This window comes from Denticeps clupeoides, chromosome 7 (assembly GCF_900700375.1).
Source record: "Denticeps clupeoides chromosome 7, fDenClu1.1, whole genome shotgun sequence".
Lineage (NCBI taxonomy): Eukaryota > Metazoa > Chordata > Actinopteri > Clupeiformes > Denticipitidae > Denticeps > Denticeps clupeoides.
This window is the reverse complement of record NC_041713.1, coordinates 18,395,665-18,418,249: the sequence shown is the minus strand read 5'-3', so window position 1 is coordinate 18,418,249 and position 22,585 is coordinate 18,395,665. Positions and strand designations below refer to the sequence as shown.

General features: G+C 42.4%; 6 protein-coding genes across 8 annotated transcripts; 2 read left to right on the top strand and 4 right to left on the bottom strand.

Annotated features, from left to right (window-relative positions):
• Nucleotides 1-161: 161 nt before the first annotated feature.
• On the bottom strand, nt 162-9,729 carry nprl3 (NPR3-like, GATOR1 complex subunit). Of its 3 annotated transcripts, XM_028985632.1 has the most exons (14): nt 9,166-9,729; nt 9,003-9,072; nt 7,711-7,749; nt 6,784-6,916; nt 5,650-5,724; nt 4,186-4,339; nt 3,816-3,900; nt 3,577-3,714; nt 3,315-3,471; nt 2,219-2,325; nt 1,619-1,748; nt 1,347-1,536; nt 1,083-1,275; nt 162-507 (listed from the first exon to the last, which is right to left on the bottom strand). In XM_028985632.1, the coding sequence occupies exons 1-14, from the start codon at nt 9,341-9,343 to the stop codon at nt 342-344; spliced, it is 1,815 nt and encodes a 604-aa protein (XP_028841465.1). In that variant the 5' UTR covers nt 9,344-9,729; the 3' UTR covers nt 162-341. The 3 variants fall into 3 exon arrangements, with proteins under 3 accessions (XP_028841465.1, XP_028841466.1, XP_028841467.1); XM_028985633.1 differs by lacking the exon at nt 7,711-7,749 and having other exon boundaries at nt 342-507; nt 9,166-9,728; XM_028985634.1 differs by lacking the exons at nt 6,784-6,916; nt 7,711-7,749 and having other exon boundaries at nt 342-507; nt 9,166-9,221.
• Nucleotides 9,730-10,096: 367 nt separating this feature from the next.
• On the bottom strand, nt 10,097-12,616 carry LOC114793612 (hemoglobin cathodic subunit beta-like). Its single transcript, XM_028985637.1, has 3 exons — nt 12,455-12,616; nt 12,044-12,266; nt 10,097-10,927 (listed from the first exon to the last, which is right to left on the bottom strand). The coding sequence occupies exons 1-3, from the start codon at nt 12,544-12,546 to the stop codon at nt 10,799-10,801; spliced, it is 444 nt and encodes a 147-aa protein (XP_028841470.1). The 5' UTR covers nt 12,547-12,616; the 3' UTR covers nt 10,097-10,798.
• Nucleotides 12,617-13,231: 615 nt separating this feature from the next.
• Nucleotides 13,232-14,428, top strand: LOC114793614 (hemoglobin subunit alpha-like). The gene is made up of 3 exons (XM_028985638.1): nt 13,232-13,917; nt 13,990-14,197; nt 14,265-14,428. The coding sequence occupies exons 1-3, from the start codon at nt 13,823-13,825 to the stop codon at nt 14,391-14,393; spliced, it is 432 nt and encodes a 143-aa protein (XP_028841471.1). The 5' UTR covers nt 13,232-13,822; the 3' UTR covers nt 14,394-14,428.
• A 1,385-nt stretch (nt 14,429-15,813) lies between these two features.
• Nucleotides 15,814-16,610, bottom strand: hbba1 (hemoglobin, beta adult 1). Its single transcript, XM_028985636.1, has 3 exons — nt 16,450-16,610; nt 16,142-16,364; nt 15,814-16,043 (listed from the first exon to the last, which is right to left on the bottom strand). The coding sequence occupies exons 1-3, from the start codon at nt 16,539-16,541 to the stop codon at nt 15,912-15,914; spliced, it is 447 nt and encodes a 148-aa protein (XP_028841469.1). The 5' UTR covers nt 16,542-16,610; the 3' UTR covers nt 15,814-15,911.
• Nucleotides 16,611-17,379: 769 nt separating this feature from the next.
• On the top strand, nt 17,380-18,174 carry LOC114793522 (hemoglobin subunit alpha). The gene is made up of 3 exons (XM_028985390.1): nt 17,380-17,541; nt 17,672-17,879; nt 17,967-18,174. The coding sequence occupies exons 1-3, from the start codon at nt 17,447-17,449 to the stop codon at nt 18,093-18,095; spliced, it is 432 nt and encodes a 143-aa protein (XP_028841223.1). The 5' UTR covers nt 17,380-17,446; the 3' UTR covers nt 18,096-18,174.
• A 726-nt stretch (nt 18,175-18,900) lies between these two features.
• LOC114793844 (uncharacterized) lies at nt 18,901-20,046 on the bottom strand. The gene is made up of 4 exons (XM_028985973.1): nt 19,913-20,046; nt 19,541-19,727; nt 19,074-19,374; nt 18,901-18,995 (listed from the first exon to the last, which is right to left on the bottom strand). Exons 1-4 carry the CDS (start codon nt 20,044-20,046, stop codon nt 18,901-18,903), a joined length of 717 nt encoding a protein of 238 aa, XP_028841806.1.
• Between the last annotated feature and the right edge of the window lie 2,539 nt (nt 20,047-22,585).

The window sequence follows — 22,585 nt, the reverse complement described above, 5'->3', positions numbered from 1 at the left end:
AGGGAAGCTGCTGCAGCCGTGAAGATCGTTACAGCTCCTTCAGGCTCTTTGGTCCTGCTGGTTTGAAAGAATGATCCATGACAGTGAGGACTGGGACGCCGCCAGGTCTCTGTTATTTTCAAATAGACCAATTTATGGCCTGCAAACGTGCAGAAAGCAGCTAACGTCCTTGAATAATTTATTAATGAATTTAAGATTTATTGTGGAAAATACACTTTTTTTTTCTTTTACTATAAAAGTTTTGTACATCACATTAACCATGCTGTCAGCAGTAAAGGGCCAACGTTGTAAGTTGGTTCAGAAGGCATCCTGGGAGCAGGAACACGACGTCCATCAACCCTTTACTCAGGGGGAGACTGGAACAGTGAGATGACGGGGTCTTCGTGATTTGTGACTACCAGCACGCTGCGGAACTTGTCGAACAGGGTCTTCAGCTGCGAGCGCCGCATGTTCTCGTTGTACATGATCTCCTCCAGGTGGTGGTGGCCCCTGAAGTAATGCAGCAGCCTGCGGGGGGGTTTACATGAGTGGTTAAAATCCACACAGCTCAAGGGGCTGTTTTAATGTGGCACCCGATTAAAACGTGTGGAATAAACATATGTTTACATTAAAAACAAGTCATTTGAAAAGGGTGCCGTAATCTGGGGAACAGCTTGCCTGCATCTTTCACTTTTGGTGCTACGGCCCTGCGTGAATTATGGCTGTTAACCTTTAAGCTTTTGTTGTAAAGAAAATGAAAAGTCTCTAATCACATTGTTGCTGAGGAACCATTGCTAATTGTTATAATTTTAATCACTCTTTATTGAATAATAGTGTACTTAGTTGTGCTACCCCAACCATTTTATGAAAGCAGTCACTTATCAGACGTCCTTATCCAGAGCGACTTACAATTAGTATTTACAGGGACAGTCCCCCCCTGGAGACACTCAGGATTAAGTGTCTTGCTCGGGGACACAATGGTGTCCCCGAGCAAGTGGGGTTTGAACTTCTGGTTCATAGGCGGGCGTGTTACCTGTGTCCCACCCCACACATCATTTGGCATGTTAAAGTGGCAGGAGTGGAGCAGATGCCGAGACTCTTACTTGGCAAACATTCGCAGGTCCTCCGGGCTCTGAGCAGCAGGGATGCTGAGGATCACCTGGCGCTCATGCTCCGTCAGGCTGGCCAGTAGAGTCTCCATCATCCTCTTATTGAGCGGGGAGTCCCCGCCTGGCAGCAGCTCTGTGCTGGAATTTTCCATGCTGGGGCTGGTCAGGATCATGTCATCGCTGCTGGCTGCAGGTATGAGCGGAGTCAGAGTAAGAACAGAGTACAGAACGAGGTAAGCCTGCTGAGGTGGCACGTACTTGGAGATCCAAAGCTGAGTGCGTTGGGTGTGCTGAGGCTGCGGCTCCCAACACGAGCAGCCAGTGGGGGGTCCTCGTCCCGCAGGCTGGTCTCCTCCTCACTGCGTGGCACCAGCAGGCAGACGTAGGTGTGCAGCTGAATGAGGAGCCGGCGCTGCAGCATCCACACCACCATCTGGATGAGCTGGGCCTTGAGGGACGAGAACACCGGCGTCAAGGACGTTCAGAGACTGGCTGTGATCAGCTTCACACATGTTACTACACACGCTGACCTCATGCATCGGGGCATCCAGAGGGTTCCTGAATTCCGACAGGGAGATTGGCAGGGAGAACTTGGCAAGCATGGAGGGTAGGTCATGACCTGGGAACTGCTGAGCAAACTGTTCAGCCAAGGGGGAATACCTGCAAGAGCGGGACAGCTTCAACTACTACACCTCACATTTATACAACATTAGGAATCATTAGCTTGATGACCTATGATGAAAACACATAATGAGAATTTAGAAAATCTAGTAAGCGCATTACTACAAAACCCCACTAAAATACCCGCCATTTACCATAAATGCATATAGCAGTTCCACCACAAATCACAGAAACAACAATCATTTGCAGAACACAAATAAATACTTGATTTCTGGCATTCATGCTCTTGTTTGACTTGGCCTCCCTTTTTTTGACTGACTTCCTGACTTATCTTGAAAGAAAAGAGAAAATATATATACACAGACAATTATATATTTTGGTCCTAGAAGTTTTGAACAGAATAGTAGTAGGGTGGTCCACCAAACCGAACCTGATCTATGTGATTGTATAATATTTGAATAAATATTTGAATGTTTAATAAAGCAGACAGGATGACTGCACACACTTACAGACAGATGTTTGCGTGCTGGGACAGCATGTAGACATTATTTTCACACAAAGGATATATAATGATGGCCTTCCCCCAGTACACCAAATGAGCAGCAATTTGGAAAACCTGTAAAAAAAATATTCTGGTGATGTTTTATCTTTTAAATATTCATTTTAAACTGGAATAATTAGGGAAGGATGTTAAAACGGTTTATCCATTAGGTGGCAGTGTAAAGCAACCTACTGACAAATTTCATTGTGATCTTCAATTTCACTATGTAGGGGATTTTCAAAGATTGTCAGTCCCAGAAATCTAATTAGAACTATAAGAAAAAATATAATCAACAAAAGACGCAACGAAAACTATTTTTCATTAATTCCTCAATTCATGTGTAAAATACGATTGTTGATATTCTTTGTGGTCAAATACTTTTTAAAAAATATTTGTATTTATTGTAATAAAATATAATATAAAAAATGATATAAAATAAAATTTTATTCTGAAAGTGTTGTCTTCTGAAAGCAGGTTGTCTCTAAATTCCTTCCTGTATTAGGTAAGATGAGATTTTTTTGTTTGTTATATTTTGTGCTATATACATGTTTTATATTTCCCTATATATATAGCTGTCATAATGACTCCTCTGTATGTTTGGTATATAGTTTTGTTCTGCAACCATTAGGTGTCAGTGCAGTACAAGAACAGCTAATGGATTTGTTAAAGGAATTTGATTTCGGTCAATGGACAAATATACAATATAGTCAGATAAGAGCTCGGCTCTTGTGTGGATTGTCTAGGGCAAACATTTTGCATTCTTGGAAAAAGTGCATAGGGACACAGTACCCTATATTCTGAAATTAAGCAACAAATATATTGGCCCATGTAGCCAATGCTTGACTTAAAATGAGTCTAAATCAAAATTGTATTCAGTGGTATTCAAATTTGAAATAATAGGAACGATCATAACAAAAAAAACTATCAATATATTTTATAAAGGCAGTTTAATGTTAAAGCTGATAATACCCATGTGAAAATCTATGAATTGGTGTTTAATGTGCTATAAAAGCTTATAATGTTTCCAGTGTATGTATTTGCGTTGTGAGCAGAGATAGGTCTACCTGGAGGAGGGCTAGGTCTGCGTCCTGTGCGAGCTGCTGCAGGTTCTTGACAGCCGAGCAGGTCTTGATGAGACGCACTAGTGCCGGGGAGCTGTCCAGAGGCAGCTGGGCCAGCAGGGCTTTCTCACTGTCCAGCAGCAGCAGAGCGTGGTATGGCCTGCAAGAGAAAACCAGATGATGTCTGGCAGACTTGATGACAAAATGCTGAAGTAAAAACAACAGTCCTAAAGCATCTGAGGTGGATGCCATATATCCAGCTCACCGAATGGCTTTCAGGCTACTCTCCAGCGCCTTTGGAGGGATATGGTTTCTGCCAACATGGTGGATCTTATGTGGCAGACAGAAGCTCACCTCCAGCCAGTTGTTAATGTGCAGCCGGACCACTCCAGTTGTGCAGAGGCTGGACACATGAACAAAAATATTTTAAATGGTTTAAATTTTTCATTAGTATACACATTAAGTATAATTCTTAAAATAAAAGCAGGCTTTAAAAGGACTAACCTGTCATAAGCCTCCTTCAGGTCTCTTGCAAGCTTGCACTTTGGCAGGATCTGTCTAAATGGGGACTGGGGGCTGCAGTCTGGACCTAACAAAAAGAGAGAAAAACACCATTTGGAACATTACTAATAAACTTTAAAACAATTGTACATGACAAAAATATATATAAAGTTTTTAAAAATGATTTGCAGGGTAACATCAATGTACCATCAAAGCAATGAACTAAAATCATGTGATCTGGTCTTCATGTGCAAGACCTTAGCCTAATGTACTGAATATAAACAGCAGAAAATGATGTTAAAACGTCTAATGATGTGGTAATTTTTTCAGGAGATAGGCTTGATTCATGACTGTGTTGGTGCATGGCCCTCACTCTCAGTCATGGTGGTGACTTCGTCCTGCACAGCCAGCATGAGTTTGGCTTCGTGGGTGAGGTACTGGCATCGGAGCTCCTCATGCTGCAGTGCAATGGCGATGCGGCGGGAAAGGTTGTGCATACAGCTGATGACTGAGGGGTCAGCATTGGCCTGTAGGGGGAAACATCACAAAAAAATATATATTTATACAAGTATCAGCCAGAGGGTTTCTATCTTGAACACCACCATTCCACTTTCTATGTTTTCTCATTACAAACACTGAGTGCTGTGGTAGCTGGGCCAACACCCATATGTCAGTGAACCCTGTACCACATTGTTACACCAACATCTCAGCAATATGAGTAAATAGATAAAAGATATGTAATGTCAAATACAGAACAGCCAAAAATACATATATGGATAGTATTCACACATATGTGTGTAATTATTTCACATTTTTATCAAATTATGATAATACCAACAAAAACATAATTCAGACTATTGGAGAGTTTTTTGTTGTTTCCTTATACATAAAATGTTTAGCTTCTATGAATGTAAGCATGGCCACTGCCAGAACTACAACAATTTTACTACTGTATTGTACATAGGTTTTGTGGTTTGTTTTTTGTATATTTACAAATTCTTCATTTTATGTCCTTAATTATTATTATTCAGTAAATAAGAAAGCTGATGTTCCTGCATCAGTGACAAAGATTCTTCTTCTTCTGTTCATGCTCATTTCATCAATAATAAAAATGGGTAAAATGTCAATTTTGGCTTTCCCAAAATCCATAATACAAATAGAATTGGCAGGACATATTATTTATCACAGTATTTATTTAGAGGATTTGACATTTGACATCAAATTAATTATTAATCAAAATTATTTTATAATGAAACTTTAATTACATGTTTTATCTTGTTTTCAACAATATATTAAATGTGCCATCAAGTGTTTGTTTGTGACCATATTACTTTTATTGTTATTAATGTAATTAATTTTTATAATAAATACTGCCGCTAACCCAGCTGCTGGAGATAGACATCTTGTTGCTGGGCGAGTCAGGCTGGGGTGCGGCCAGTGCTGGAAAGCCAGACTAAACCATGACTAAGCACTCAGTGTTGCTGTATTTGCTGACTCAGAATCCTGCCGGGTGGTGAGACAACCCCTGGCCAGGGTGATTATCAAGCAGCACGGTGACCCACCCCGCAATGGTGCTGATACGGGCCACTCCCTTTCTCAGAAAATGCTAAATCGGTCCCATGCACCACCCCAAAACTTGTTTATTTTTACAATTTTTAATATTAATCAATAATAACGCACAGGCCCCTCACATAGATAACAACTCCTTCCTTGACATCAACACTAGTTCAGTTCACCTTCATAAGAAAATTTGAATAACTCGCCTTATTCACATAAGCATATATAATACCAAAAAGGACCAAAAGTTCTTTGATTGGTAATTGAGTGTTAATGGCACCTTCAAAGCAAACACAATGCTGAAGAGGATCATGGTGGGCATCTCTCTCTTTGGCGATGGGTCAGTTTTTGAGACCTGTATTAGAGACAAAGCACAGAATGATGTACTGGAGATGATTATTTTACTCTGCATCGTACACACGTCAGTGTAGTCATTGTAATTAATGTAAACATCAAATTCATTATCCTTATTTTGTGTAAGTTACTTCTTGGGTAAAAGTATTTCTGCATGACATTTTGGCTTCTTTAAATTAATTACTATTCTTAAGAAAAATCGAACTCATTATTCCGATAAGTAGCGTGTATAAAATGTATAAAAAATAAATAAAAAAATTATACAATGTCATATCATAAATATCATATTTTGCATGAATAGCATAATATGAGCTCATGGTAATGCACCAATGAGAAAGTTTATTCATTATAAACATAGATGTCTATACATTGGATTTAAAATCCAGTCCAGTCCAGTTCGTGTTATAAATAATAGCTGGCTGTTAATGAATATCTGCACACATGCAAAGAGGAACTTAATCAGCAACAATTAGTCTTGTTAACCCAAGTCTTTCATTTTAAAAGCTTCATTCAATGTTAGAAAAGCCTTTTTAATTATTTTACTACAGCTGAGCTGCATTCATTTAAAAAAGCAATAAAATGGTCCTTCTCACTAGTTCAGTATAAAGCACATCAGCAAATAAATGTTCGACATCATTATTTCAAACGTTCTATTTCTATTCAAACCAAATTTACCATGGAGAAACTAGGAAACTTCTAAATGCCCTAAACGTTTTCACTACAGATTCAGGTTAATTCTGCTGACAACTGCAGGACACTGAAGGACTTGTTTACAGAATATACCACCACTAGATGGCAAAAGAGGCTTTTACAGGCATGGCTGTGTGCCACAGGAGCACAGATCAGAATCGAGCATACTGAACAGGGTTCAGTATATTGGTGCTATACTATTTGATATGGATTTGATATATGGTACTGTCCACTATGTGATGGCATTATAAGGTGGTCAAATCTGATACATTTTATTTATTTATTGTTTTTATTATTAAGCATGGCTTTTTATCATGGACTGCATAGTGTTTGCCATAAAATGGAAGAAAATGTGAAGAGCTGTACGGACCTGAATGGTGTGTGGAAGCTGAAGCAGGGTTGGGTGGCCAACAAAACGCACATTGTCGATTTTAAGCTCAAACTTCTTTCCACACATGTCAGACTTGGTGGCCAGGATGGTAGCAAGGATGCTATCAGAGAACCTGTACAGAAAGCCACTAAATTGTCAGAACTCAGAAGCACCAGAGAAACTGATGGTGCAGCAAGGGATGGGGGTGGGACACTGAGCTTTTTTTTTTTTTGGTGTTGGTGGTAGTCCAATGTTTATTACAGGCTCAACAGCAAATCTACACTAATGAACTCACATCAATGCTTCTAGAAAGGTGAGGGTGGGATGGGGTAGAAGGTTGGGATGAGTCTGCAGAAGAACCGGGAGCTGAGGAGAATTTCACTCTTGGTCGATCAGAGGTGACAAATTTTAATTGGCATTTATGAGCTCATGCCGCAGACCACCATTGGCACAGAATTAAACCTCGTTTAATTAAAATGTGAATTATTTTACACAGAGACCCACAGTGGACATTCAGCCTCTAGCACAAATTACAAGTGCACAGATTTGTAAAAAAAAAAAAGACATTATGTGATTACAGGAATGTGCCAAATACTTCATCAGACTTGCATATCCAAAACAATCACAATCACAGTTGATTTGACAGTGTCTATCACCATGAGTGCACAATAAATTGACAGGTCTTCATTCCGGACAAGCATGGAGCCAGGCTTGATGCATAAATCCCCCCAGGCATGTGATTCAGAGCAGGTACTGGATTTCACCACGGATTCCTGAAGTGGCGGCTGGCGGGTGCATATATGCACTCACACATATATGCACCACACATAAATAAATGTATGCCAGACACGGTAACACGAAGGAAAGGAACATGAAGATGAGGTGATCTAGAGAAAGGGAAAGTGGTGTAGAATGGTTTGCTCTTACCCTGCTACCAACTGCTCATCAGTTAGTGGAGTTTGTTCTCTGAAATGGGAACAGGGCCGTAAAACAAGGACAAAATAAAGCAACCAAAAAGAAAAATGTAGCACACGTCTTTGATGAGTGCATGATAGGAGAATATTAAGTAAATGAACAGACTGGCAGAATGGTAAAACGTGAAACAGCAACGTGAACAACAGAGAAGGGTGGTTACTCAGATAGCACATTAAAAAAAATGTTCCCTTGTTATTACCGACGCCGTCCGTATGGTGTGCTTTTATTATGATGCCTGGCTTGAAACCTTCAGATCACTGCACATTTTTTCATGTTAAAGCAGCGTTCCACCCAAAGCAGAGTGTTATCAGGTCTGTGCTGAAGGCAAAAATCTCCGCTTGACACTTAGATTAGAGGAGGGATATGATTCAAACAGCCTCAGAGAAGGAAATATACTGTGCACAATGGGCTCATTTATTTCCTCTATTCACAATAATAATAATTATTATTATTAGGGCTTGACAATTATCAGATGCCATCTTCTCAGACTAAACAACATATACAACAGTTGCCTTGTTTTACCTAAATACACCTTTTTTGAAAAAAGAAAGAAAGTGAAGTGAGTGTCATTGTGATACTGTCCGTAGTGACGAACAAGCACCTCTTATGATGCGTCAGAAGACGTCGAATCACTGCAGGGAATATTGTTTTACTTCGTTTCTGCATTCAGCAATGACAACAAATGAGATGTCGAGCAAACAGTAGCCAGAAAAGCTGTGTAACAAAACGCATAAAAAATTAAAATAAAAAAGCCCAAACACAAAGAGTCCAAAACACTGACTAACTGTACTGCTGCAAAAATTATGAAACATTCTTTAATGTTTCCACTCAGAAATCTGTTGTCGGAGCCCACAGACTGCACAAAATATCTAACAAAAAAAGTTTTTTTTTTAATAGTACGTTTGCAATGGTGAGGCCGGAAAATATTATTATTATTATTACTACATTTAGCCACTCTTATGGGTGATTTGGTGATGATAAAAATTTCAGTCTAATGCTGGAAGCAGATGGTGTGTGTGCAACCAGCAACTGTGAATATGTGAGTGGTCAAAACAAATAATAAAAAGGTGGGGGACGAAACAAACATGTTCAAACAATTCACTGTTAATTTGCCAGTCGTTCCAAGTGACGTTTATATCTTGCATTACTCATCTCGGTTAGAAATATTATAATATTATGACACCATCGTTTAGGATGTCCGGGATCGTGAAATACTCGTGACCATTTGTTGGCCTGGAACCTACCTCGAGTCCCCATCTTGGTCCTCTTGGGCATCGCCCGCCGCATTCAGCGCATAAGGATTTCTCTGCTTGTCTTCGGGGGTCAAACAACACGAGAGGATTCACACGTTAGCCGTGCGGCGACGGGCCGTCCACCAAACGTAAAAACGCGGTGCGTGGAACTTACTCGCCGACGAGGAGGCGTGTTCGGAAACCCCCTGAAACGGGTAGCGGAAGAGCAGCTTGTTCCCCCGACTTCCCGAGCTGACCAAGATCACGCTGATGGGGCTCGTCTTTTCTCCGCCCTTCAGCGTGTTGTCTTCTGACCGTCTGAAGGTGGACTTGCGCTCTGCGAACGCGTCCATCGCTGGAGACGCCGCGGTCTACGTCGTGCGTCGAGCTGGCCGGTACATCTTTCTCTCCCCGACCCGATTCCCCGGATAAAGCGTGTTAAAAAACCGCGTCAGCCTACTTAATAAGAAACCGAATTGTAATTCTAAAGTCACGTGGACGGTCGCTGTACCGTCACCCAGACTGCGGAGCAACAAGCTAACAGAGAACCGGCCTATTACGCGATATTTACAGCGACGGCGCAGATGAGAGAAAACAACAGCACAGCCGCCTTTTCCGACCTTTTTTTCTCCAAAAAAAATTTATCCACAAAAAGGGTATAATATCTTCTGCGCTTTCGCAGCCTAAAACGTTCTCAACTTTCAGGACTGTGTTTTGTGTCACAGTAAAAGAGATCCCCGGAAATGACGGATCCCCGCTTTTAGGTTCCGCTTTAATAAAGGCAGCGGCCAGTCAAACGAAACACTGTTCATTTCGATTACTCCTACGTACAAGCTGTATGTGTGATCTGCACTGATTTTGTTCGGATAGCTGCCATTTCATATGACGCATTGCTCAAAATAAGTATTTGTTTTACCCACATTCATTTTACAACAAATAACTGAATATATGTGATTTAAATCTGATTGAATGATGCTCCGACCACAAGTTTCATTTATATTTTCAGATTGATTATGTAGTAGTTAATTGCTTCTCAAATCTCCACTGAAAATACTGCTATTAGGACCACCATTAAAAAAATAAAAATAAAAAACAGAAATGAACGGTTTAATAATTACACAAGTGGCCATTTTATTTATAGAATTGATTTACTATGCAATGCAGTACAACACAAATAAGGATATGTACTATGGTCAAGGATATTATGAATAATAACCACAATGCATTTAAACACAACGCCGCAGGGAATATTAACAATAATCGCAGAGTCTCCAGTTGTGTAATAAGAATGTGTAATAAGTAGAACGTGTACCACAGGCACCAATTTACGAATCAGTATATTCTATGGATTTCTGTATGCATTATGTATGCATCTATGTATATTTTCACACGTTTTCATTGTTTTTCTAGTGTATAATAATATGAATTATTATTGTTTCTTTATTTCTTTTACAGCAAACCATTGTATTGGAAAGATTATAAAGCATTCTTTACTGTTTTTCTCATAGATCTATTTTCTGGAGCCCAAAGACTGCACAAAATATCTAACTAAAAGTCTTAAGGTTAAGAGTATAAAGTATAAAGGCTTTTTTTAGTGAGTTTTTATTATTGGATATGAGTAATATAACTCTCCCCCATTCCTTATTGCTATCTTATTACATATAATAGTATTATAACGCTTTGTTTTTGTCTTATTGTATTATTTATTATCTTAATTATGAATGATTTATGACCTAGTTGTAATAGTTACATGAGAACATCAGTCAGGTCAGGTCACAGCTGAGATTGTCTGAGAAGCCAGGAGATATTCAGAAGTAGCGACTTCCCAGCGCCGCAATCACAACTGCCATGAACTTGTGCCAGGTCGACTGCACATCGGAGGAGAAGGCGGCGCCGAATTTGGTGGCGATGACGATGGTGAGACAGTCGGCCAGGAGCTGCGGGGAGAAGTGTGTGAGACATGACGGAGGGCAGAAGGCACGTGTTTCGGGAAATTCAGGTCCCCCTATGTTCCCCCTGGCGCGAGCTGATTTCAAATCATGAAGTCACATGCTACTGCAATGTTAGGGGGCTTCTCTTTATTTAGACATTTTCTCTGCCTTTTTAAATGTCTTTATTTGAAGCATCTTTAAATTTTTACAGATACTATTCGAAATGATTGAAGAAGTTGCCGGACAGGATATAAAGTCGCCGGAGTAGATATGTGGTAGTCTACTTGTAGAAGTATATTATGAGTGACTGTTTCCTGTATTCACATGTAATTATGTTCTAGAGTGATTTCCAGACATGTTACATCTAGTTTAGTGCATGGAGAATGTATACACACACCAATATAATGTATGTATTTAAAGATATTTTGAATACTCTCATCCACTGTTTTCTCAGACTATTTATTGTATAGTGAACTTCTTTTATTGCATAGTTGGCCTATTCTCTATGATATTTATGTTTTGCTGCTCTTGTTCTGTCATTTTCTGCCATGAGAACTTGTGCAACTAATAAATGATAATCTTATCTTATCTGACATGTAGTCACCCTACATGTCAGATTTTTGCCAAGGTCCCAGGATATAACCGCCCCTCCACCAATATTACATCATGTAATTATTTACCTTGGCGATTTTCAGACATCTGCCATAATTCTTAGCCTAAATAATATGGGGGAACATTATTTCCTGGTTAAAACTGGCATACAGGAACTCAGGTACATAATTACACCTTGCTGATGTAGTATTATTAGTGCTGGGGGGCAGAGTTCCTGTATGTCAGTTTTAACAGGGGGGAACTATATATTCTGCGTTTATTTATGTATTCATTAGTCCCACAAGTTGCTCATGACAGAAAATGACAGTTCAAGAGCAGCAAAACATATATATCATAGAGAATATGCCAACTATCTAATATAAGAAGTTCACTATACAATAAATAGTCTGAGAAAACTGTGGATGAGAGTATTCAAAATATCTGTATATACATGCAATTTATTGGTGTGTGTGTGTGTGTGTATACATTCTCCATGCACTACACTGATGAGCGGCTTGGCGCAGGACGCACCCGGAAGTTGGCGGGGTCCACGTGGAGCTGGTAGCGGTGCAGCGAGCTCAGGTGGGAGTAGGCGCTTTTGATGTTGTCCAGGTCCCTCACCGCCACGTCCAGCGCGTTCAGCACCACCCTGCCGTGGGTGGCGACCTTGCGGTTGGCCAGCACGACGGCGACGCTCGACAGTTCGCCGAAGGCGCCAAAATATCGCCGGGTCCAGGGGTAGACGATCAGCACCCTGCAGCGGAAATATTCAAAGAAAGCGTGGACAGCAGCCAAGGCCTTTGATCCTCGGTGATAAATAAAGTTGTTTTAATTGGAATAATAATGCACTATTAATAGTCTTTGTAATATTTCATAAGCCTTGCAAATGACCGAAATACACGGTCACGGTTTTTCATTATTATTTTGTTTTTAGACAAATACCTCGCCAGCGTCTGCGGTCCGATCTCGCCGACGTCGATTTTGCTCCACACGTCAGCGATGATGGCGCGCTCGTTGTCGGACCACTCCACCATGACGACGCCGCCGCCGCAGGTCGCCAGTCGACGACCCCGCGTCGTCCGGCCTTTACTACTCGCCCCGCCCCCCGCGTCGCCCGGCCTTTACTACTCGCCCCGCCCCCCGCGGCGTCCGGCCTTTACTACTCGCCCCGCCCCCCGCGGCGTCCGGCCTTTACTACTCGCCCCGCCCCCCGCGGCGTCCGGCCTTTACTACTCGCCCCGCCCCCCGCGGCGTCCGGCCTTTACTACTCGCCCCGCCCCCCGCAGCGTCCGGCCTTTACTACTCGCCCCGCCCCCCGCGTCGTCCGGCCTTTACTACTCGCCCCGCCCCCCGCGGCGTCCGGCCTTTACTACTCGCCCCGCCTTTACTACTCGCCCCGCCCCCCGCGTCGTCCGGCCTTTATTACTCGCCCCGCCCCCCGCCCCTGATTGGACGTTTCTTCACCTTCACCTGCGTCGGGAAAAACGTCACACGTGCTACAAGTAGTTTTTTTTTTATAATTTACGGTGAAGCTGTGCAGACAGTATGCAGTTAAATCGATGATCACGTGCTGTACAATTTTAATCGGACAGATTGTTATGGGGAGTAAATGTTTGAAATACTCAAAATATTGTATTTCGCGGTGTTTTTTTATTCTCGGTACGGGTCTGGAGATTAGCGTCCCTACTGCAGTGCTGGGATTTTGGTGCGTACCGGCTAACGACGTGGAAGAAGGATGAGTAGCTGGTTTTAGTGGATCTACTGGACGACGTCCACTGAAACATTCTTCTTCATACTCATCTAACATTTTCGTTTTTTGTATGCAATTTGTTTTAGAATGGGTAACCTGGCAGCTACAAAAAAATCTTCACATGAAGTTACGATTTATAAAATACATGAGATCCGACCCACAGAGACCTAACTCGACATGTGCATGTGGGGACATGTGAGGTGGGCATTATTAATAATACGAAACCCATTATCTTCATTTGCGGGTGGTTACACCCACTGAAGAGGACGCTTATATAAGGCGCAGTTTTTATCTCAAAGCCTGATGGTAAAATGCTAAAAAAAAAAAACAACGGGACCATATCTATCTATTTATTTATTTATTTATTTATTTATTTATTTGCCGTACCGAAACAAAGTTTATTCGTTCGTTTTTGTACTAATTCCGTGGCTCGATGCGTTTCCTGGAATTGGCCCAGCCCGAGGTGGAGTTGAGGTTTGATATCAAACAGGGTGTGGCTGTTTATTCCCTCAATAAAAACCAGACAGGAGCGACCCTCGCGGGGGGGTAAAATTTAGAAGATGAGTCTCTCGGCGTTAGATAAAGCCGTCGTCCAGGGCCTGTGGATGAAGGTCGGCGCCATGGCTGACGAGATCGGCAGTGAAGCCCTTTCCAGGTACCCGCCGCTCATCTCGGCCTCGCCGGCTGAAGCGCTTTTAAATCGAACATTTTAATTTCGTTCGCGCAGAATGTTGGTGGTCTACCCCCAAACCAAGACCTACTTCTCCCACTGGGCCGACCTGAGCCCCTCTTCGTCCTCCGTGAAGAACCACGGAGGAACCATCATGAGGGCCATCGGAGAAGCCATCGAGAACATCGACGACATGGTCGGCTACATGGACGGCCTCAGCGAGCTCCACGCCTTCAATCTCCGCGTGGATCCCGCTAATTTCAAGGTGAAACCATGATGGATGACGACGATGTTTTTTTTTTTTTAAACACGTCTTTGGCGTCTTTCCCCAGATCCTGTCCCACAACATCATGATCTCCATCGCCATGTACTTTCCCGAGGATTTCTCTCCGGAGGTGCAGGTGTCCGTGGACAAGTTTCTGCAGTGCGTGGCCCTGGCTCTTTCAGAGGCTTACCGCTAACCGCCATCAATAAAGTTATTCATGCATCCATGCAATTCCGTTTCGAGCCTTCTTTGTGTTTGCAGTAAACATCGAACCCAATTCCAACTTCAGCTCAAACATCCAATGCGCTCCAAATGCGTTTTGGAAAGCTGTGTCAGAAGTGAGATGCAATAAATATATATGCATATGAATTAGTTCTGTGAAAGGAGCTTTTGGTAGGTCAAAACAGAGACTATTATTCCCATTTCTTATTTTAATTCATTTTGGACGTCAACGCTCCATTTTTATTTTACAATCCATTTTTATACTGTCAGTACGGTTTAATCAGGTTCAAAAGGTCGACTTGTCTTACACGCTGTCAGATCTGCTCTTTCGGGCGTATCTACACATTCTATTTCCCTCAAATCTCTGACAGAATGTGTGTGATCACCCTGATAAACCATCATGCCAGCCAGGGGTGAGCCAAAACATTAGGAGGGGAGCAGATGTACCCAGGTACGAGCAGGGAGTGTCACAATGACCCTTAACATGTGAGTGACTGAACTTGCTCAGAAATGCAGTCAGGGCCTTAAAAAGCAGAGTACATTTTACTTAAGAGAACATGTTCTTTGAATGACATATTCTGAAAATATATGGAAATAAGCAACATTCTGCCAACTTTACAGGAGAGCAAAAACAGAAAAATCCCACAAAAGTAGTCACAATCGTCTTTTTAGAACAGCTTTTGCATGTGGGGTGTAAATTTCTAACATGTGGGGCAGTGGTGGCCTAGTGGTTAAGGAAGCGCCCCATAATCAGAAGGTTGCCAGTAGTGTTATCTATGAAAAATAGATTTTTATATGCCTGCGAAATAACACATTCTCTTTTACACAACAGTACACACACACACACAAAACAGTAAAGTGTGGCTTCAGTTGGTGAACGACATGACACCAGACTTTTAGCTGGCTCAGCTCATTTGCTGATATTGACATTGAGTGTTTTCTAAATGAATCTTGAGCCACATCTAAAATATGAAATAATAATTTAAAATATGAAAAATAATATGAAATATGAAAAATATGAAATAAGCAAAAGGAGGACAAAGTTTTGGTTGTGCATCTAAGGGTTAAATGTATAAGAACTGCAGTTTAGGCCAGAAGAGCTAAAGTGTTGTAAAAAAAAAAAGGTTAAAGTAGAAATTAATTAATTAATTCATTGTGTGAAATAAACTGCTTCAAAATTATATTGAAATGTACTTCATGATTATTCTGAAGATTATTCCAAGTCTGATATACAAATGGTTCTTTAAAGAAATGTAAGAAAATTAAACTAAAGAATTATTATGATCTTTTTTGTCTGCTTTGTAAACTTAAAACTGGTGTAGTGCATCACTGGCCAGACCTACGTGGAACGAGGAGTAACAACAAAGAGAACAACACTGAGTTGGTTACTGATCTTTTTTCAAATTTTATTTGGTTTGCTCAGAAACATCCCGTCAGAAACCTCCAGAAGCTCCGAGCCCCGAGACTGTGCTCCCGCGGTGCTGATGCTGACCTAGTGGTACTGTCTCCCGAGGGCGGACGCCACGACGGTAAGGAACTTCTGCCACGCTTCCTGGACATCAGCGTTGAACACAGACCCCCCGAACTTCATGGCCACGCACACGGTGATGCAATCAGCCAGGAGCTGGAAACAAACGAAAAAAAAGATCTAAATATATATCTAGTTATTCTATTAAATGGTAAATATGGTCTGAAATGCACAGACGGATTTCAGGATCTTACCCTGAAGTTGTCAGGATCCACGTGCAGCTTCTCAGAGTGCATCACACTCAGCGCTTTGTATTCGTTCTTGATGTCGTCCAGGTTCTTCACGGCTCTGTCCAGTCCGCTCATCACGGTCTTTCCATGATTGGCCACCTTGGCGTTGCCCATGATGGCAGCGGGGCTGGACAGGTCACCGAAGTTGCCGAAGTACCTCTGAGTCCAGGGAGACACGATCAGCAGCCTATTGGGTGCAACAGAAATGTTATAATAATAATACTAACAATAATAATAATAATAATAATAATAATACGCATAATAAAACCCACCTGCTCAGGGCCTGGGGTCCGATTTCATTCACGTTGATCTTTCCCCACAGACCCACGATGGCGCTGCGCTCAGCATCTGTCCACTCGACCATGATGAGTAGTTTAAGGCTTTCTTTCTGTAGAAATATCAGTAGAATATCCCTTCCCCTTGCGCACTGCGCGCTTTATTTATTGATGCTCCCCGGACCCGCCCCGCATCTCAAAAATCCATTTGATTGGGTCGTTTTGGATTAATTACAGCGTCATGGTTTCTCCAAAAGCTGGGGTCAGGCCAAGAACCAGATGTTCTGCTGAGATTAGCTATCAAAAATTAAATGAGTCCAGCCCTTCTCGGAATTTAAAATCCACGGTCCACTTTGAGTGTCATGGGTCCATTTCACATTATTCAGGATTAATAATTGTGTGGAAGATGACAATGTTCCGTTTTTTTTTTTTTAAGCAGGTGCATGCGTCACATGGATGCAAAATAGTCAAATTAAGACGCTTTATGCACACGGGCGCAATTTAAATCCGTTATTTTCTGTCCACCTAGACCAGAGCATGACCAGATCCAGATGCACACCTTCATAAATACTGAGCATATGAATGGCATCAAGATCATGCATGCTGCTCACCATGTTTTGTACGGAAACGTTATTTTGGAACTTTAGACATAGATGGTTTGGTAGTTGAACACAGACAGAAATATGATGGTTATTTTTTTCAATAATTGGGTGGGGATGCGCCACTCCCTTGCTAATTTTTTTATGCCGTATCTTTTTCGACTTTCCCAGAAGTATCTTATTTCCGTTATCTTAATTAAACCAGAAATAAACTGGCACCGAGTCACATAAAAAAAAAATCTGCATCGTCAAGCATCGGTTGCGTGACCCCAAAGGAGGGGTTCGGGTTTTTGGGTGTGCCCTCCTCCGACCAAGCTATAAAAATGGCCAGCCGTTCGATTGCGGCACGATCATTTTTCGTTCTGAATCCATCCTGCGAGAAGAGAACAGAAGCCATGAGTCTCACTGCCAAGGACAAAGCTGTGGTGAAGGCTCTCTGGGCCAAAATCGGCGGAAAGGCCGACGAAATCGGAGCCGACGCCCTGGGAAGGTAATGTTAAAAAAAATCTCTTAACTCTTCTGACTCTCTGGACTTTATGAAGTCCATAATTCTCTCTGCCTAGCTGTGTTGGAATGGAATGTCCATTTAGTCCGATCCCCCCCCCTCCCTGTTCGTCCAGGATGCTGACGGTCTACCCGCAGACCAAGACCTACTTCTCCCACTGGCCCGATGTGAGCCCCGGCTCCGCCCCGGTGAAGAAGCACGGGAAGAACATCATGGGCGCCGTGGGCGACGCCGTCGGCAAGATGGACGACCTGGTCGGAGGCCTGACCGCCCTCAGCGAGGTGCACGCCTTCAAGCTGCGCGTCGACCCGTCCAACTTCAAGGCGCGTCCCGTAAATCGTTAAAAGGTGTCGTGCGACGGGGCGGGGGGTCGTCCAGCAGGTTAATTCTGGTCCGTTTTATCTCCACAGATCCTGGCGCACAACATCATCGTGGTCATAGGCATGTACTTCCCTGCAGACTTCACCCCCGAGGTCCAGGTGTCCGTGGAGAAGTTCCTCCAGAATCTGGCCCTGGCCATCGCCGAGAAATACCGCTAAGCGGCGAGCCCGGCGCAGGCGCACTTCGCGCATCTGGTCGTCTCTGACGAAGCCGAACATCAATAAAACATTTATAAATCAAATCAAAAGTGTGCTGTCCTTCTGTAGTGAGTCCGCTTTATTATGGAGAACTTAGCACAAGACTGTTTTATCCGGGTTTGATTACAACACCTTACCACAGGTTTTTCGTATAAAACCCCATATGCAGTAGCAGATTACTCACGTTGAACACAATCAACAGACTTACAAATAAACATAAGATATGTTCTTGAGAAGTGGTAAGAATTCATAACTGCAGAAAAATATAAAAAAAATAGTAAAAACTAATATTGCAATCATTTTAATTTTAAAATGTATTATAAAAATATTGTGTGTAACTCCCTAAAATTATTATTAGTGGTGGTCATAGATAAATGTTTTAAAATCTAGATTAATATCACTGTAATCTTGTAATTAATCTAGATTAATCTAGATTCAAATGGCTCATTTGAATTCTGCCGAAGGCATTCAGAATATGTGTGCTACCCAAATAATGACTAAAAGTAAGTCTTTGAGAACGGGTTTCTCAAGCCAGGTGGCGCATTAGACGAGGGGCTCATCTCCTGTTTCCAAAATGCATCAAAAACTGTTTGAGAAAGCTGTTCTACTATGATAATTGGTGATGAAAATAAATTATGTTCAATAAGATGTACTTGTGTTTAGCAACTGTTTATTCAGTTAAACATGAATTTTGAACTGTAGACCTACATAAGAGGTTGTGACGAACTGTTTACAGTCAGTAGCTTTGTGTCTATCAGTCCAAGCTCTATTTCTCCTTCTTCCACCAGTCACTCAGGCAGACCAGCTTGTTCACATTTTCTGGTGACAAAGTAGATCTCCTCTTCTGCACAATATGGCCTGCTAAAGAAAAAAGTCTTTTGCATGGGACAGTTGTGGCAGGAGTCCCCAAGTATTTAGGGGCAATGTTGGCCATCTTACCATAGACAGCAGTGTGCTCCGACCACCACTTCAGTGGACACTGATCTAGACTGGCACTGGGCTCTACTTTGTACCTCTCCACAGTGTTGTCTTCTGGTGTCTCCTCATCTGATTCTGAGTCTGATCTTATCAGTAGCAGGGCTGTTTTTTTCTTGGGTGGCTCAGGGTTCTCCTCCCCAAGAGGCTGCAGAGCAGATTCTTCTCCCTTCACCAACTCACTTAGCTTTGCCCACACTGGCTCCCTCTCTGCTCTGGGCAAGCACTTGAGGTCCTTAAATCGTGGATCTAGAGCAGTCGCCACCTTTGATGAATAAAAAACAATAATTATTGATTGATGAAAATTTCACTTTCCACATCCAACCTCCATATTTCTTCATGACTCATTCATCTATTCATTGACCGATCTACTGTCTTAACAGTCTATAATGGTCAAACAATGCAGTTATCTTCTGGTCAGTCTGACATACCTTAAGCCATTCCAGGTTTATATTCTCCCTCCACTGGTTGAGGTCCTTGGTGAAGGCAGCCTTGAATCGCCCAATAAAGGCAGGATCATCATCTGAGATCTTCATCGCGTGCTGGAGGTGGCACAGGGCAGGTAGAACCACAGAGCAGGATACATACTTATCCCCACCAAGGAGCTCAGTGATGTACCTACACAGACACACACACAGAAACAGAGCAATAAATAATTCATGACTGATTCATTTAACTCAGATTACACATTTTTAAAGTTCTTAATCACATTACATTTAAGGGCATGTGTTTCTTAAATACAAAGTGACATTTAAAAGTACTTGTATGCCAATTCATGAACACGCCATCTTTGTAGACTATACCTGCATGGCTCCAGCGGTTTCTCTAGCTTTGCCAACTTCTCATATTCAGCATTTGTTGGGAGGGCCAGATTGTGCTTCTGCTGAGACAGCGTTGTGTGCAGTGCCTCTCTGTTGCGCCTCACGTGCTTGATCATCTCAAGGGTGGAATTCCACCGTGTTGGAACATCTTGCACGAGTGGCTCCTGAACTTGTCCAAGGGAGGCTTGCTGGACATTCAGCTCATCTCAGTTGGTCAGACTGTGTTTGAAATGTCCGACCACTTGGCCAGTGCACCATCAAAACCACCTTTCCGAAGTGACATTACAATAGCTCTCTGTACAACATGCACAACACAGGGCAAACGCTCGAATGTCAGTATCCTCCCTGCTGCCACCATATTAGGAGTGCTGTCTGTTCCAATAGTTCTTATATGGCACACGCTTCTGCAAAGTGATGCTCCTCTGTTTTCATCACACCTAACGGACAGACAAAGTAGATCAGAATCAGTTTACTAGTAGTAAACAACTAGCAATCATCAAGAAGCAAACATAATGTGCTGGTAATTCGTGGTGTCGTGGTAATTAATAGGCTAAGTAATTAAATTAAATTATGTCATTTAAAATTACATAACGTAGCCTACCCAAAGCGAAGGAGTGAAGTTCCCAGCTGGCATCGATGAGGTGTACAGTAATGCCGAGGTAGTTATCATTGTTGATAGATGTCCAACGGTCCCCAGTCAGTGCTACACACCTCGCCTCTACCATCTTCTCGTCGGTCATGTATTCTCCTCATGATAGTTCGCCTCGCAGGTAGTTTGTAAGATGAGTCGTCTGTGGCCGCCTGGAGAACAAGCTCGAGCCCATCATCTTCAACCACGCTGTAAGAATGGACATCACAGGGAGCCTGCTTTTGCCTTGCATAACAGATGTCTGCAGGGGGAGGTGTGACATTCCTGTGTCGACGGTTGTGGGTGAAGATTCGACACCCCGGTTTTTACATGCCTTTTGTCCAACATCAACGTGTGAAGTATCAGCCGTCAGGACCGCCCACCCTCTTTGTCTTCCCCAAATGGGAGGCACCGGGGGGCGTGACATCAGAAACAACAGGTTCTGATTGGTCAGTGACAACTTCCTGTAGGCCAGGGGTATAAAAGTCTGCACACATGTGGAAGGGAGGAGAGGCTCTGAGCTATCTTGCTCAGGGGGGTTTCCCTCGGAAGCCGGAAGGCTTCTGAGACTTTATCTTCCCCTCTCTTTCTCTTCTCCCTCTTTACTCTTTCTTCTCATGTTTACTTTCTCTGTAACCTTGGTACCTTTTTACATTCAATATTCACATGTAACTACAATAATTATTTACCGGTGTTAATAAATTAGAAACTGTACATTTTTAACCTCTATTGTGCCATGCCTCTTTCTGCCAGGTAACATCAAATTGGAGTGGTTGAATACAGTGCTTTGTGTGGAGGGAGAAAGAGTTTTTTCTACTCACTCTATTCTCTTCTCCAACACCACATGGTCTTCATGTGTTTTTTACAACGCCAATAGGCCGGCAGCTGGTGGCAATCCATTGAGCGAGGAGATTAGTTAGCTTGGCTGACGGGCTTGCCTCGGTTGCACTCAAACACAGTAGTTTGGCGACAACTCTTCCCCTGCACTACATCAGTACTTGGCCCGGCATCCTCCGCATAAACGGATTCTTTGCGTTTAGGTGGTACTTGAGACTGGAAGAACTCCCACAGTAAACTAATTCCGCTTTGCACAAGGTGCAAACCACTTTAGTCTTGTCAAGGTTTCCATTGGGAAGATTCTTATAAATAAATTTTCCCTGAAGAAAACCCAGCGGCTTCATAGTTGCATCCATGTTACCAAGTCACGTTTGATGTGGTAATTTCACAGTTCGAAGACTCGTTCTCGCCCCCTACAGTGCAATTCAGCTAGGTATACATCCGCGCTAAAATATCAGGGTGAAAGTCATCATAGCTTGCGTAGTATTGACCCAGCTCCCAACCCAACTTTGTGAATAGATTAACGGCGATATTTTTTATTGTATAAAATAAAATTATTGTATAAAAAAAATTGATTATACAGTTTTTTATGTTTGCTGTATCCTGATCTGACGTTCAGGAGGGAATTCTGGGAGGGAATTCTGCAAGCACTTTTTTCAGGAAATTTGTCTAATAACAGTGTCCCATGGAGGCCGGTGGCTGCGGACACATTCTGATTCCTGGCCAATTCCGGTACAGGCAAAACAATAACACCATAACATCTACTACCATACACTGGAAACAGGGGGGCTTTGAATAAAAAAAATAAAGGATTTTAGTAAATGTAACACAATTATTATGTGTTTCTTTTGTAGACATGAATTAGTCAAGTACATTTCAGTTGATTATTGAGAACGTTGATGATACTGGGTTCTTTCACATTGACTGAAAGTGACTGAATTGAAAAATTCAAGTCAATTTAATCATGTTTGCCCATTCACACGACAGGGGAAACATCACCAGACAATGACCCGATGGCAAACAGACATGAACAGGATAGTTTTATACAATGATACAGAGGTGATAACAATCAGGGAACATTACACAGGACGATCATGAAACTCCAAGTCCGGAGCAACCCCTGTTCCCTGACAACAGATGCCATCCATCCATCCATCTATCCAATCCATCCATCCACAGATGCTGTCCTC

Bases quoted from the DNA above. Each gene is read 5' to 3' on its own strand.
- nprl3 (XM_028985632.1), bottom strand. From the start codon at position 9,343: ATGGACGCGTTCGCAGAGCGCAAGTCCACCTTCAGACGGTCAGAAGAC. The intron at 9,073-9,165 runs GTAAGTTCCACG...TGACCCCCGAAG, and splicing joins ACACGCCTCCTCGTCGGCGA to ACAAGCAGAGAAATCCTTAT. The intron at 1,537-1,618 runs GTCAGCGTGTGT...TCGTCCCTCAAG, and splicing joins TGGATGCCCCGATGCATGAG to GCCCAGCTCATCCAGATGGT.
- LOC114793612 (XM_028985637.1), bottom strand. From the start codon at position 12,546: ATGGTGGAGTGGTCCGACAACGAGCGCGCCATCATCGCTGACGTGTGG. The intron at 12,267-12,454 runs GTATTTGTCTAA...TTTCCGCTGCAG, and splicing joins GGACCGCAGACGCTGGCGAG to GGTGCTGATCGTCTACCCCT. The intron at 10,928-12,043 runs GTGCGTCCTGCG...TTCTCCCCGCAG, and splicing joins TGGACCCCGCCAACTTCCGG to CTCCTGGCCGACTGTCTCAC.
- LOC114793614 (XM_028985638.1), top strand. From the start codon at position 13,823: ATGAGTCTCTCGGCGTTAGATAAAGCCGTCGTCCAGGGCCTGTGGATG. The intron at 13,918-13,989 runs GTACCCGCCGCT...TCGTTCGCGCAG, and splicing joins GGCAGTGAAGCCCTTTCCAG to AATGTTGGTGGTCTACCCCC. The intron at 14,198-14,264 runs GTGAAACCATGA...GTCTTTCCCCAG, and splicing joins TGGATCCCGCTAATTTCAAG to ATCCTGTCCCACAACATCAT.
- hbba1 (XM_028985636.1), bottom strand. From the start codon at position 16,541: ATGGTCGAGTGGACAGATGCTGAGCGCAGCGCCATCGTGGGTCTGTGG. The intron at 16,365-16,449 runs GTGGGTTTTATT...TGCACCCAATAG, and splicing joins GGACCCCAGGCCCTGAGCAG to GCTGCTGATCGTGTCTCCCT. The intron at 16,044-16,141 runs GTAAGATCCTGA...GTTTGTTTCCAG, and splicing joins TGGATCCTGACAACTTCAGG to CTCCTGGCTGATTGCATCAC.
- LOC114793522 (XM_028985390.1), top strand. From the start codon at position 17,447: ATGAGTCTCACTGCCAAGGACAAAGCTGTGGTGAAGGCTCTCTGGGCC. The intron at 17,542-17,671 runs GTAATGTTAAAA...CTGTTCGTCCAG, and splicing joins GGAGCCGACGCCCTGGGAAG to GATGCTGACGGTCTACCCGC. The intron at 17,880-17,966 runs GCGCGTCCCGTA...TTATCTCCACAG, and splicing joins TCGACCCGTCCAACTTCAAG to ATCCTGGCGCACAACATCAT.
- LOC114793844 (XM_028985973.1), bottom strand. From the start codon at position 20,046: ATGATCAAGCACGTGAGGCGCAACAGAGAGGCACTGCACACAACGCTG. The intron at 19,375-19,540 runs GTATGTCAGACT...TATTCATCAAAG, and splicing joins TAAACCTGGAATGGCTTAAG to GTGGCGACTGCTCTAGATCC. The intron at 18,996-19,073 runs GTAAGATGGCCA...TTTTTTCTTTAG, and splicing joins GGAGCACACTGCTGTCTATG to CAGGCCATATTGTGCAGAAG.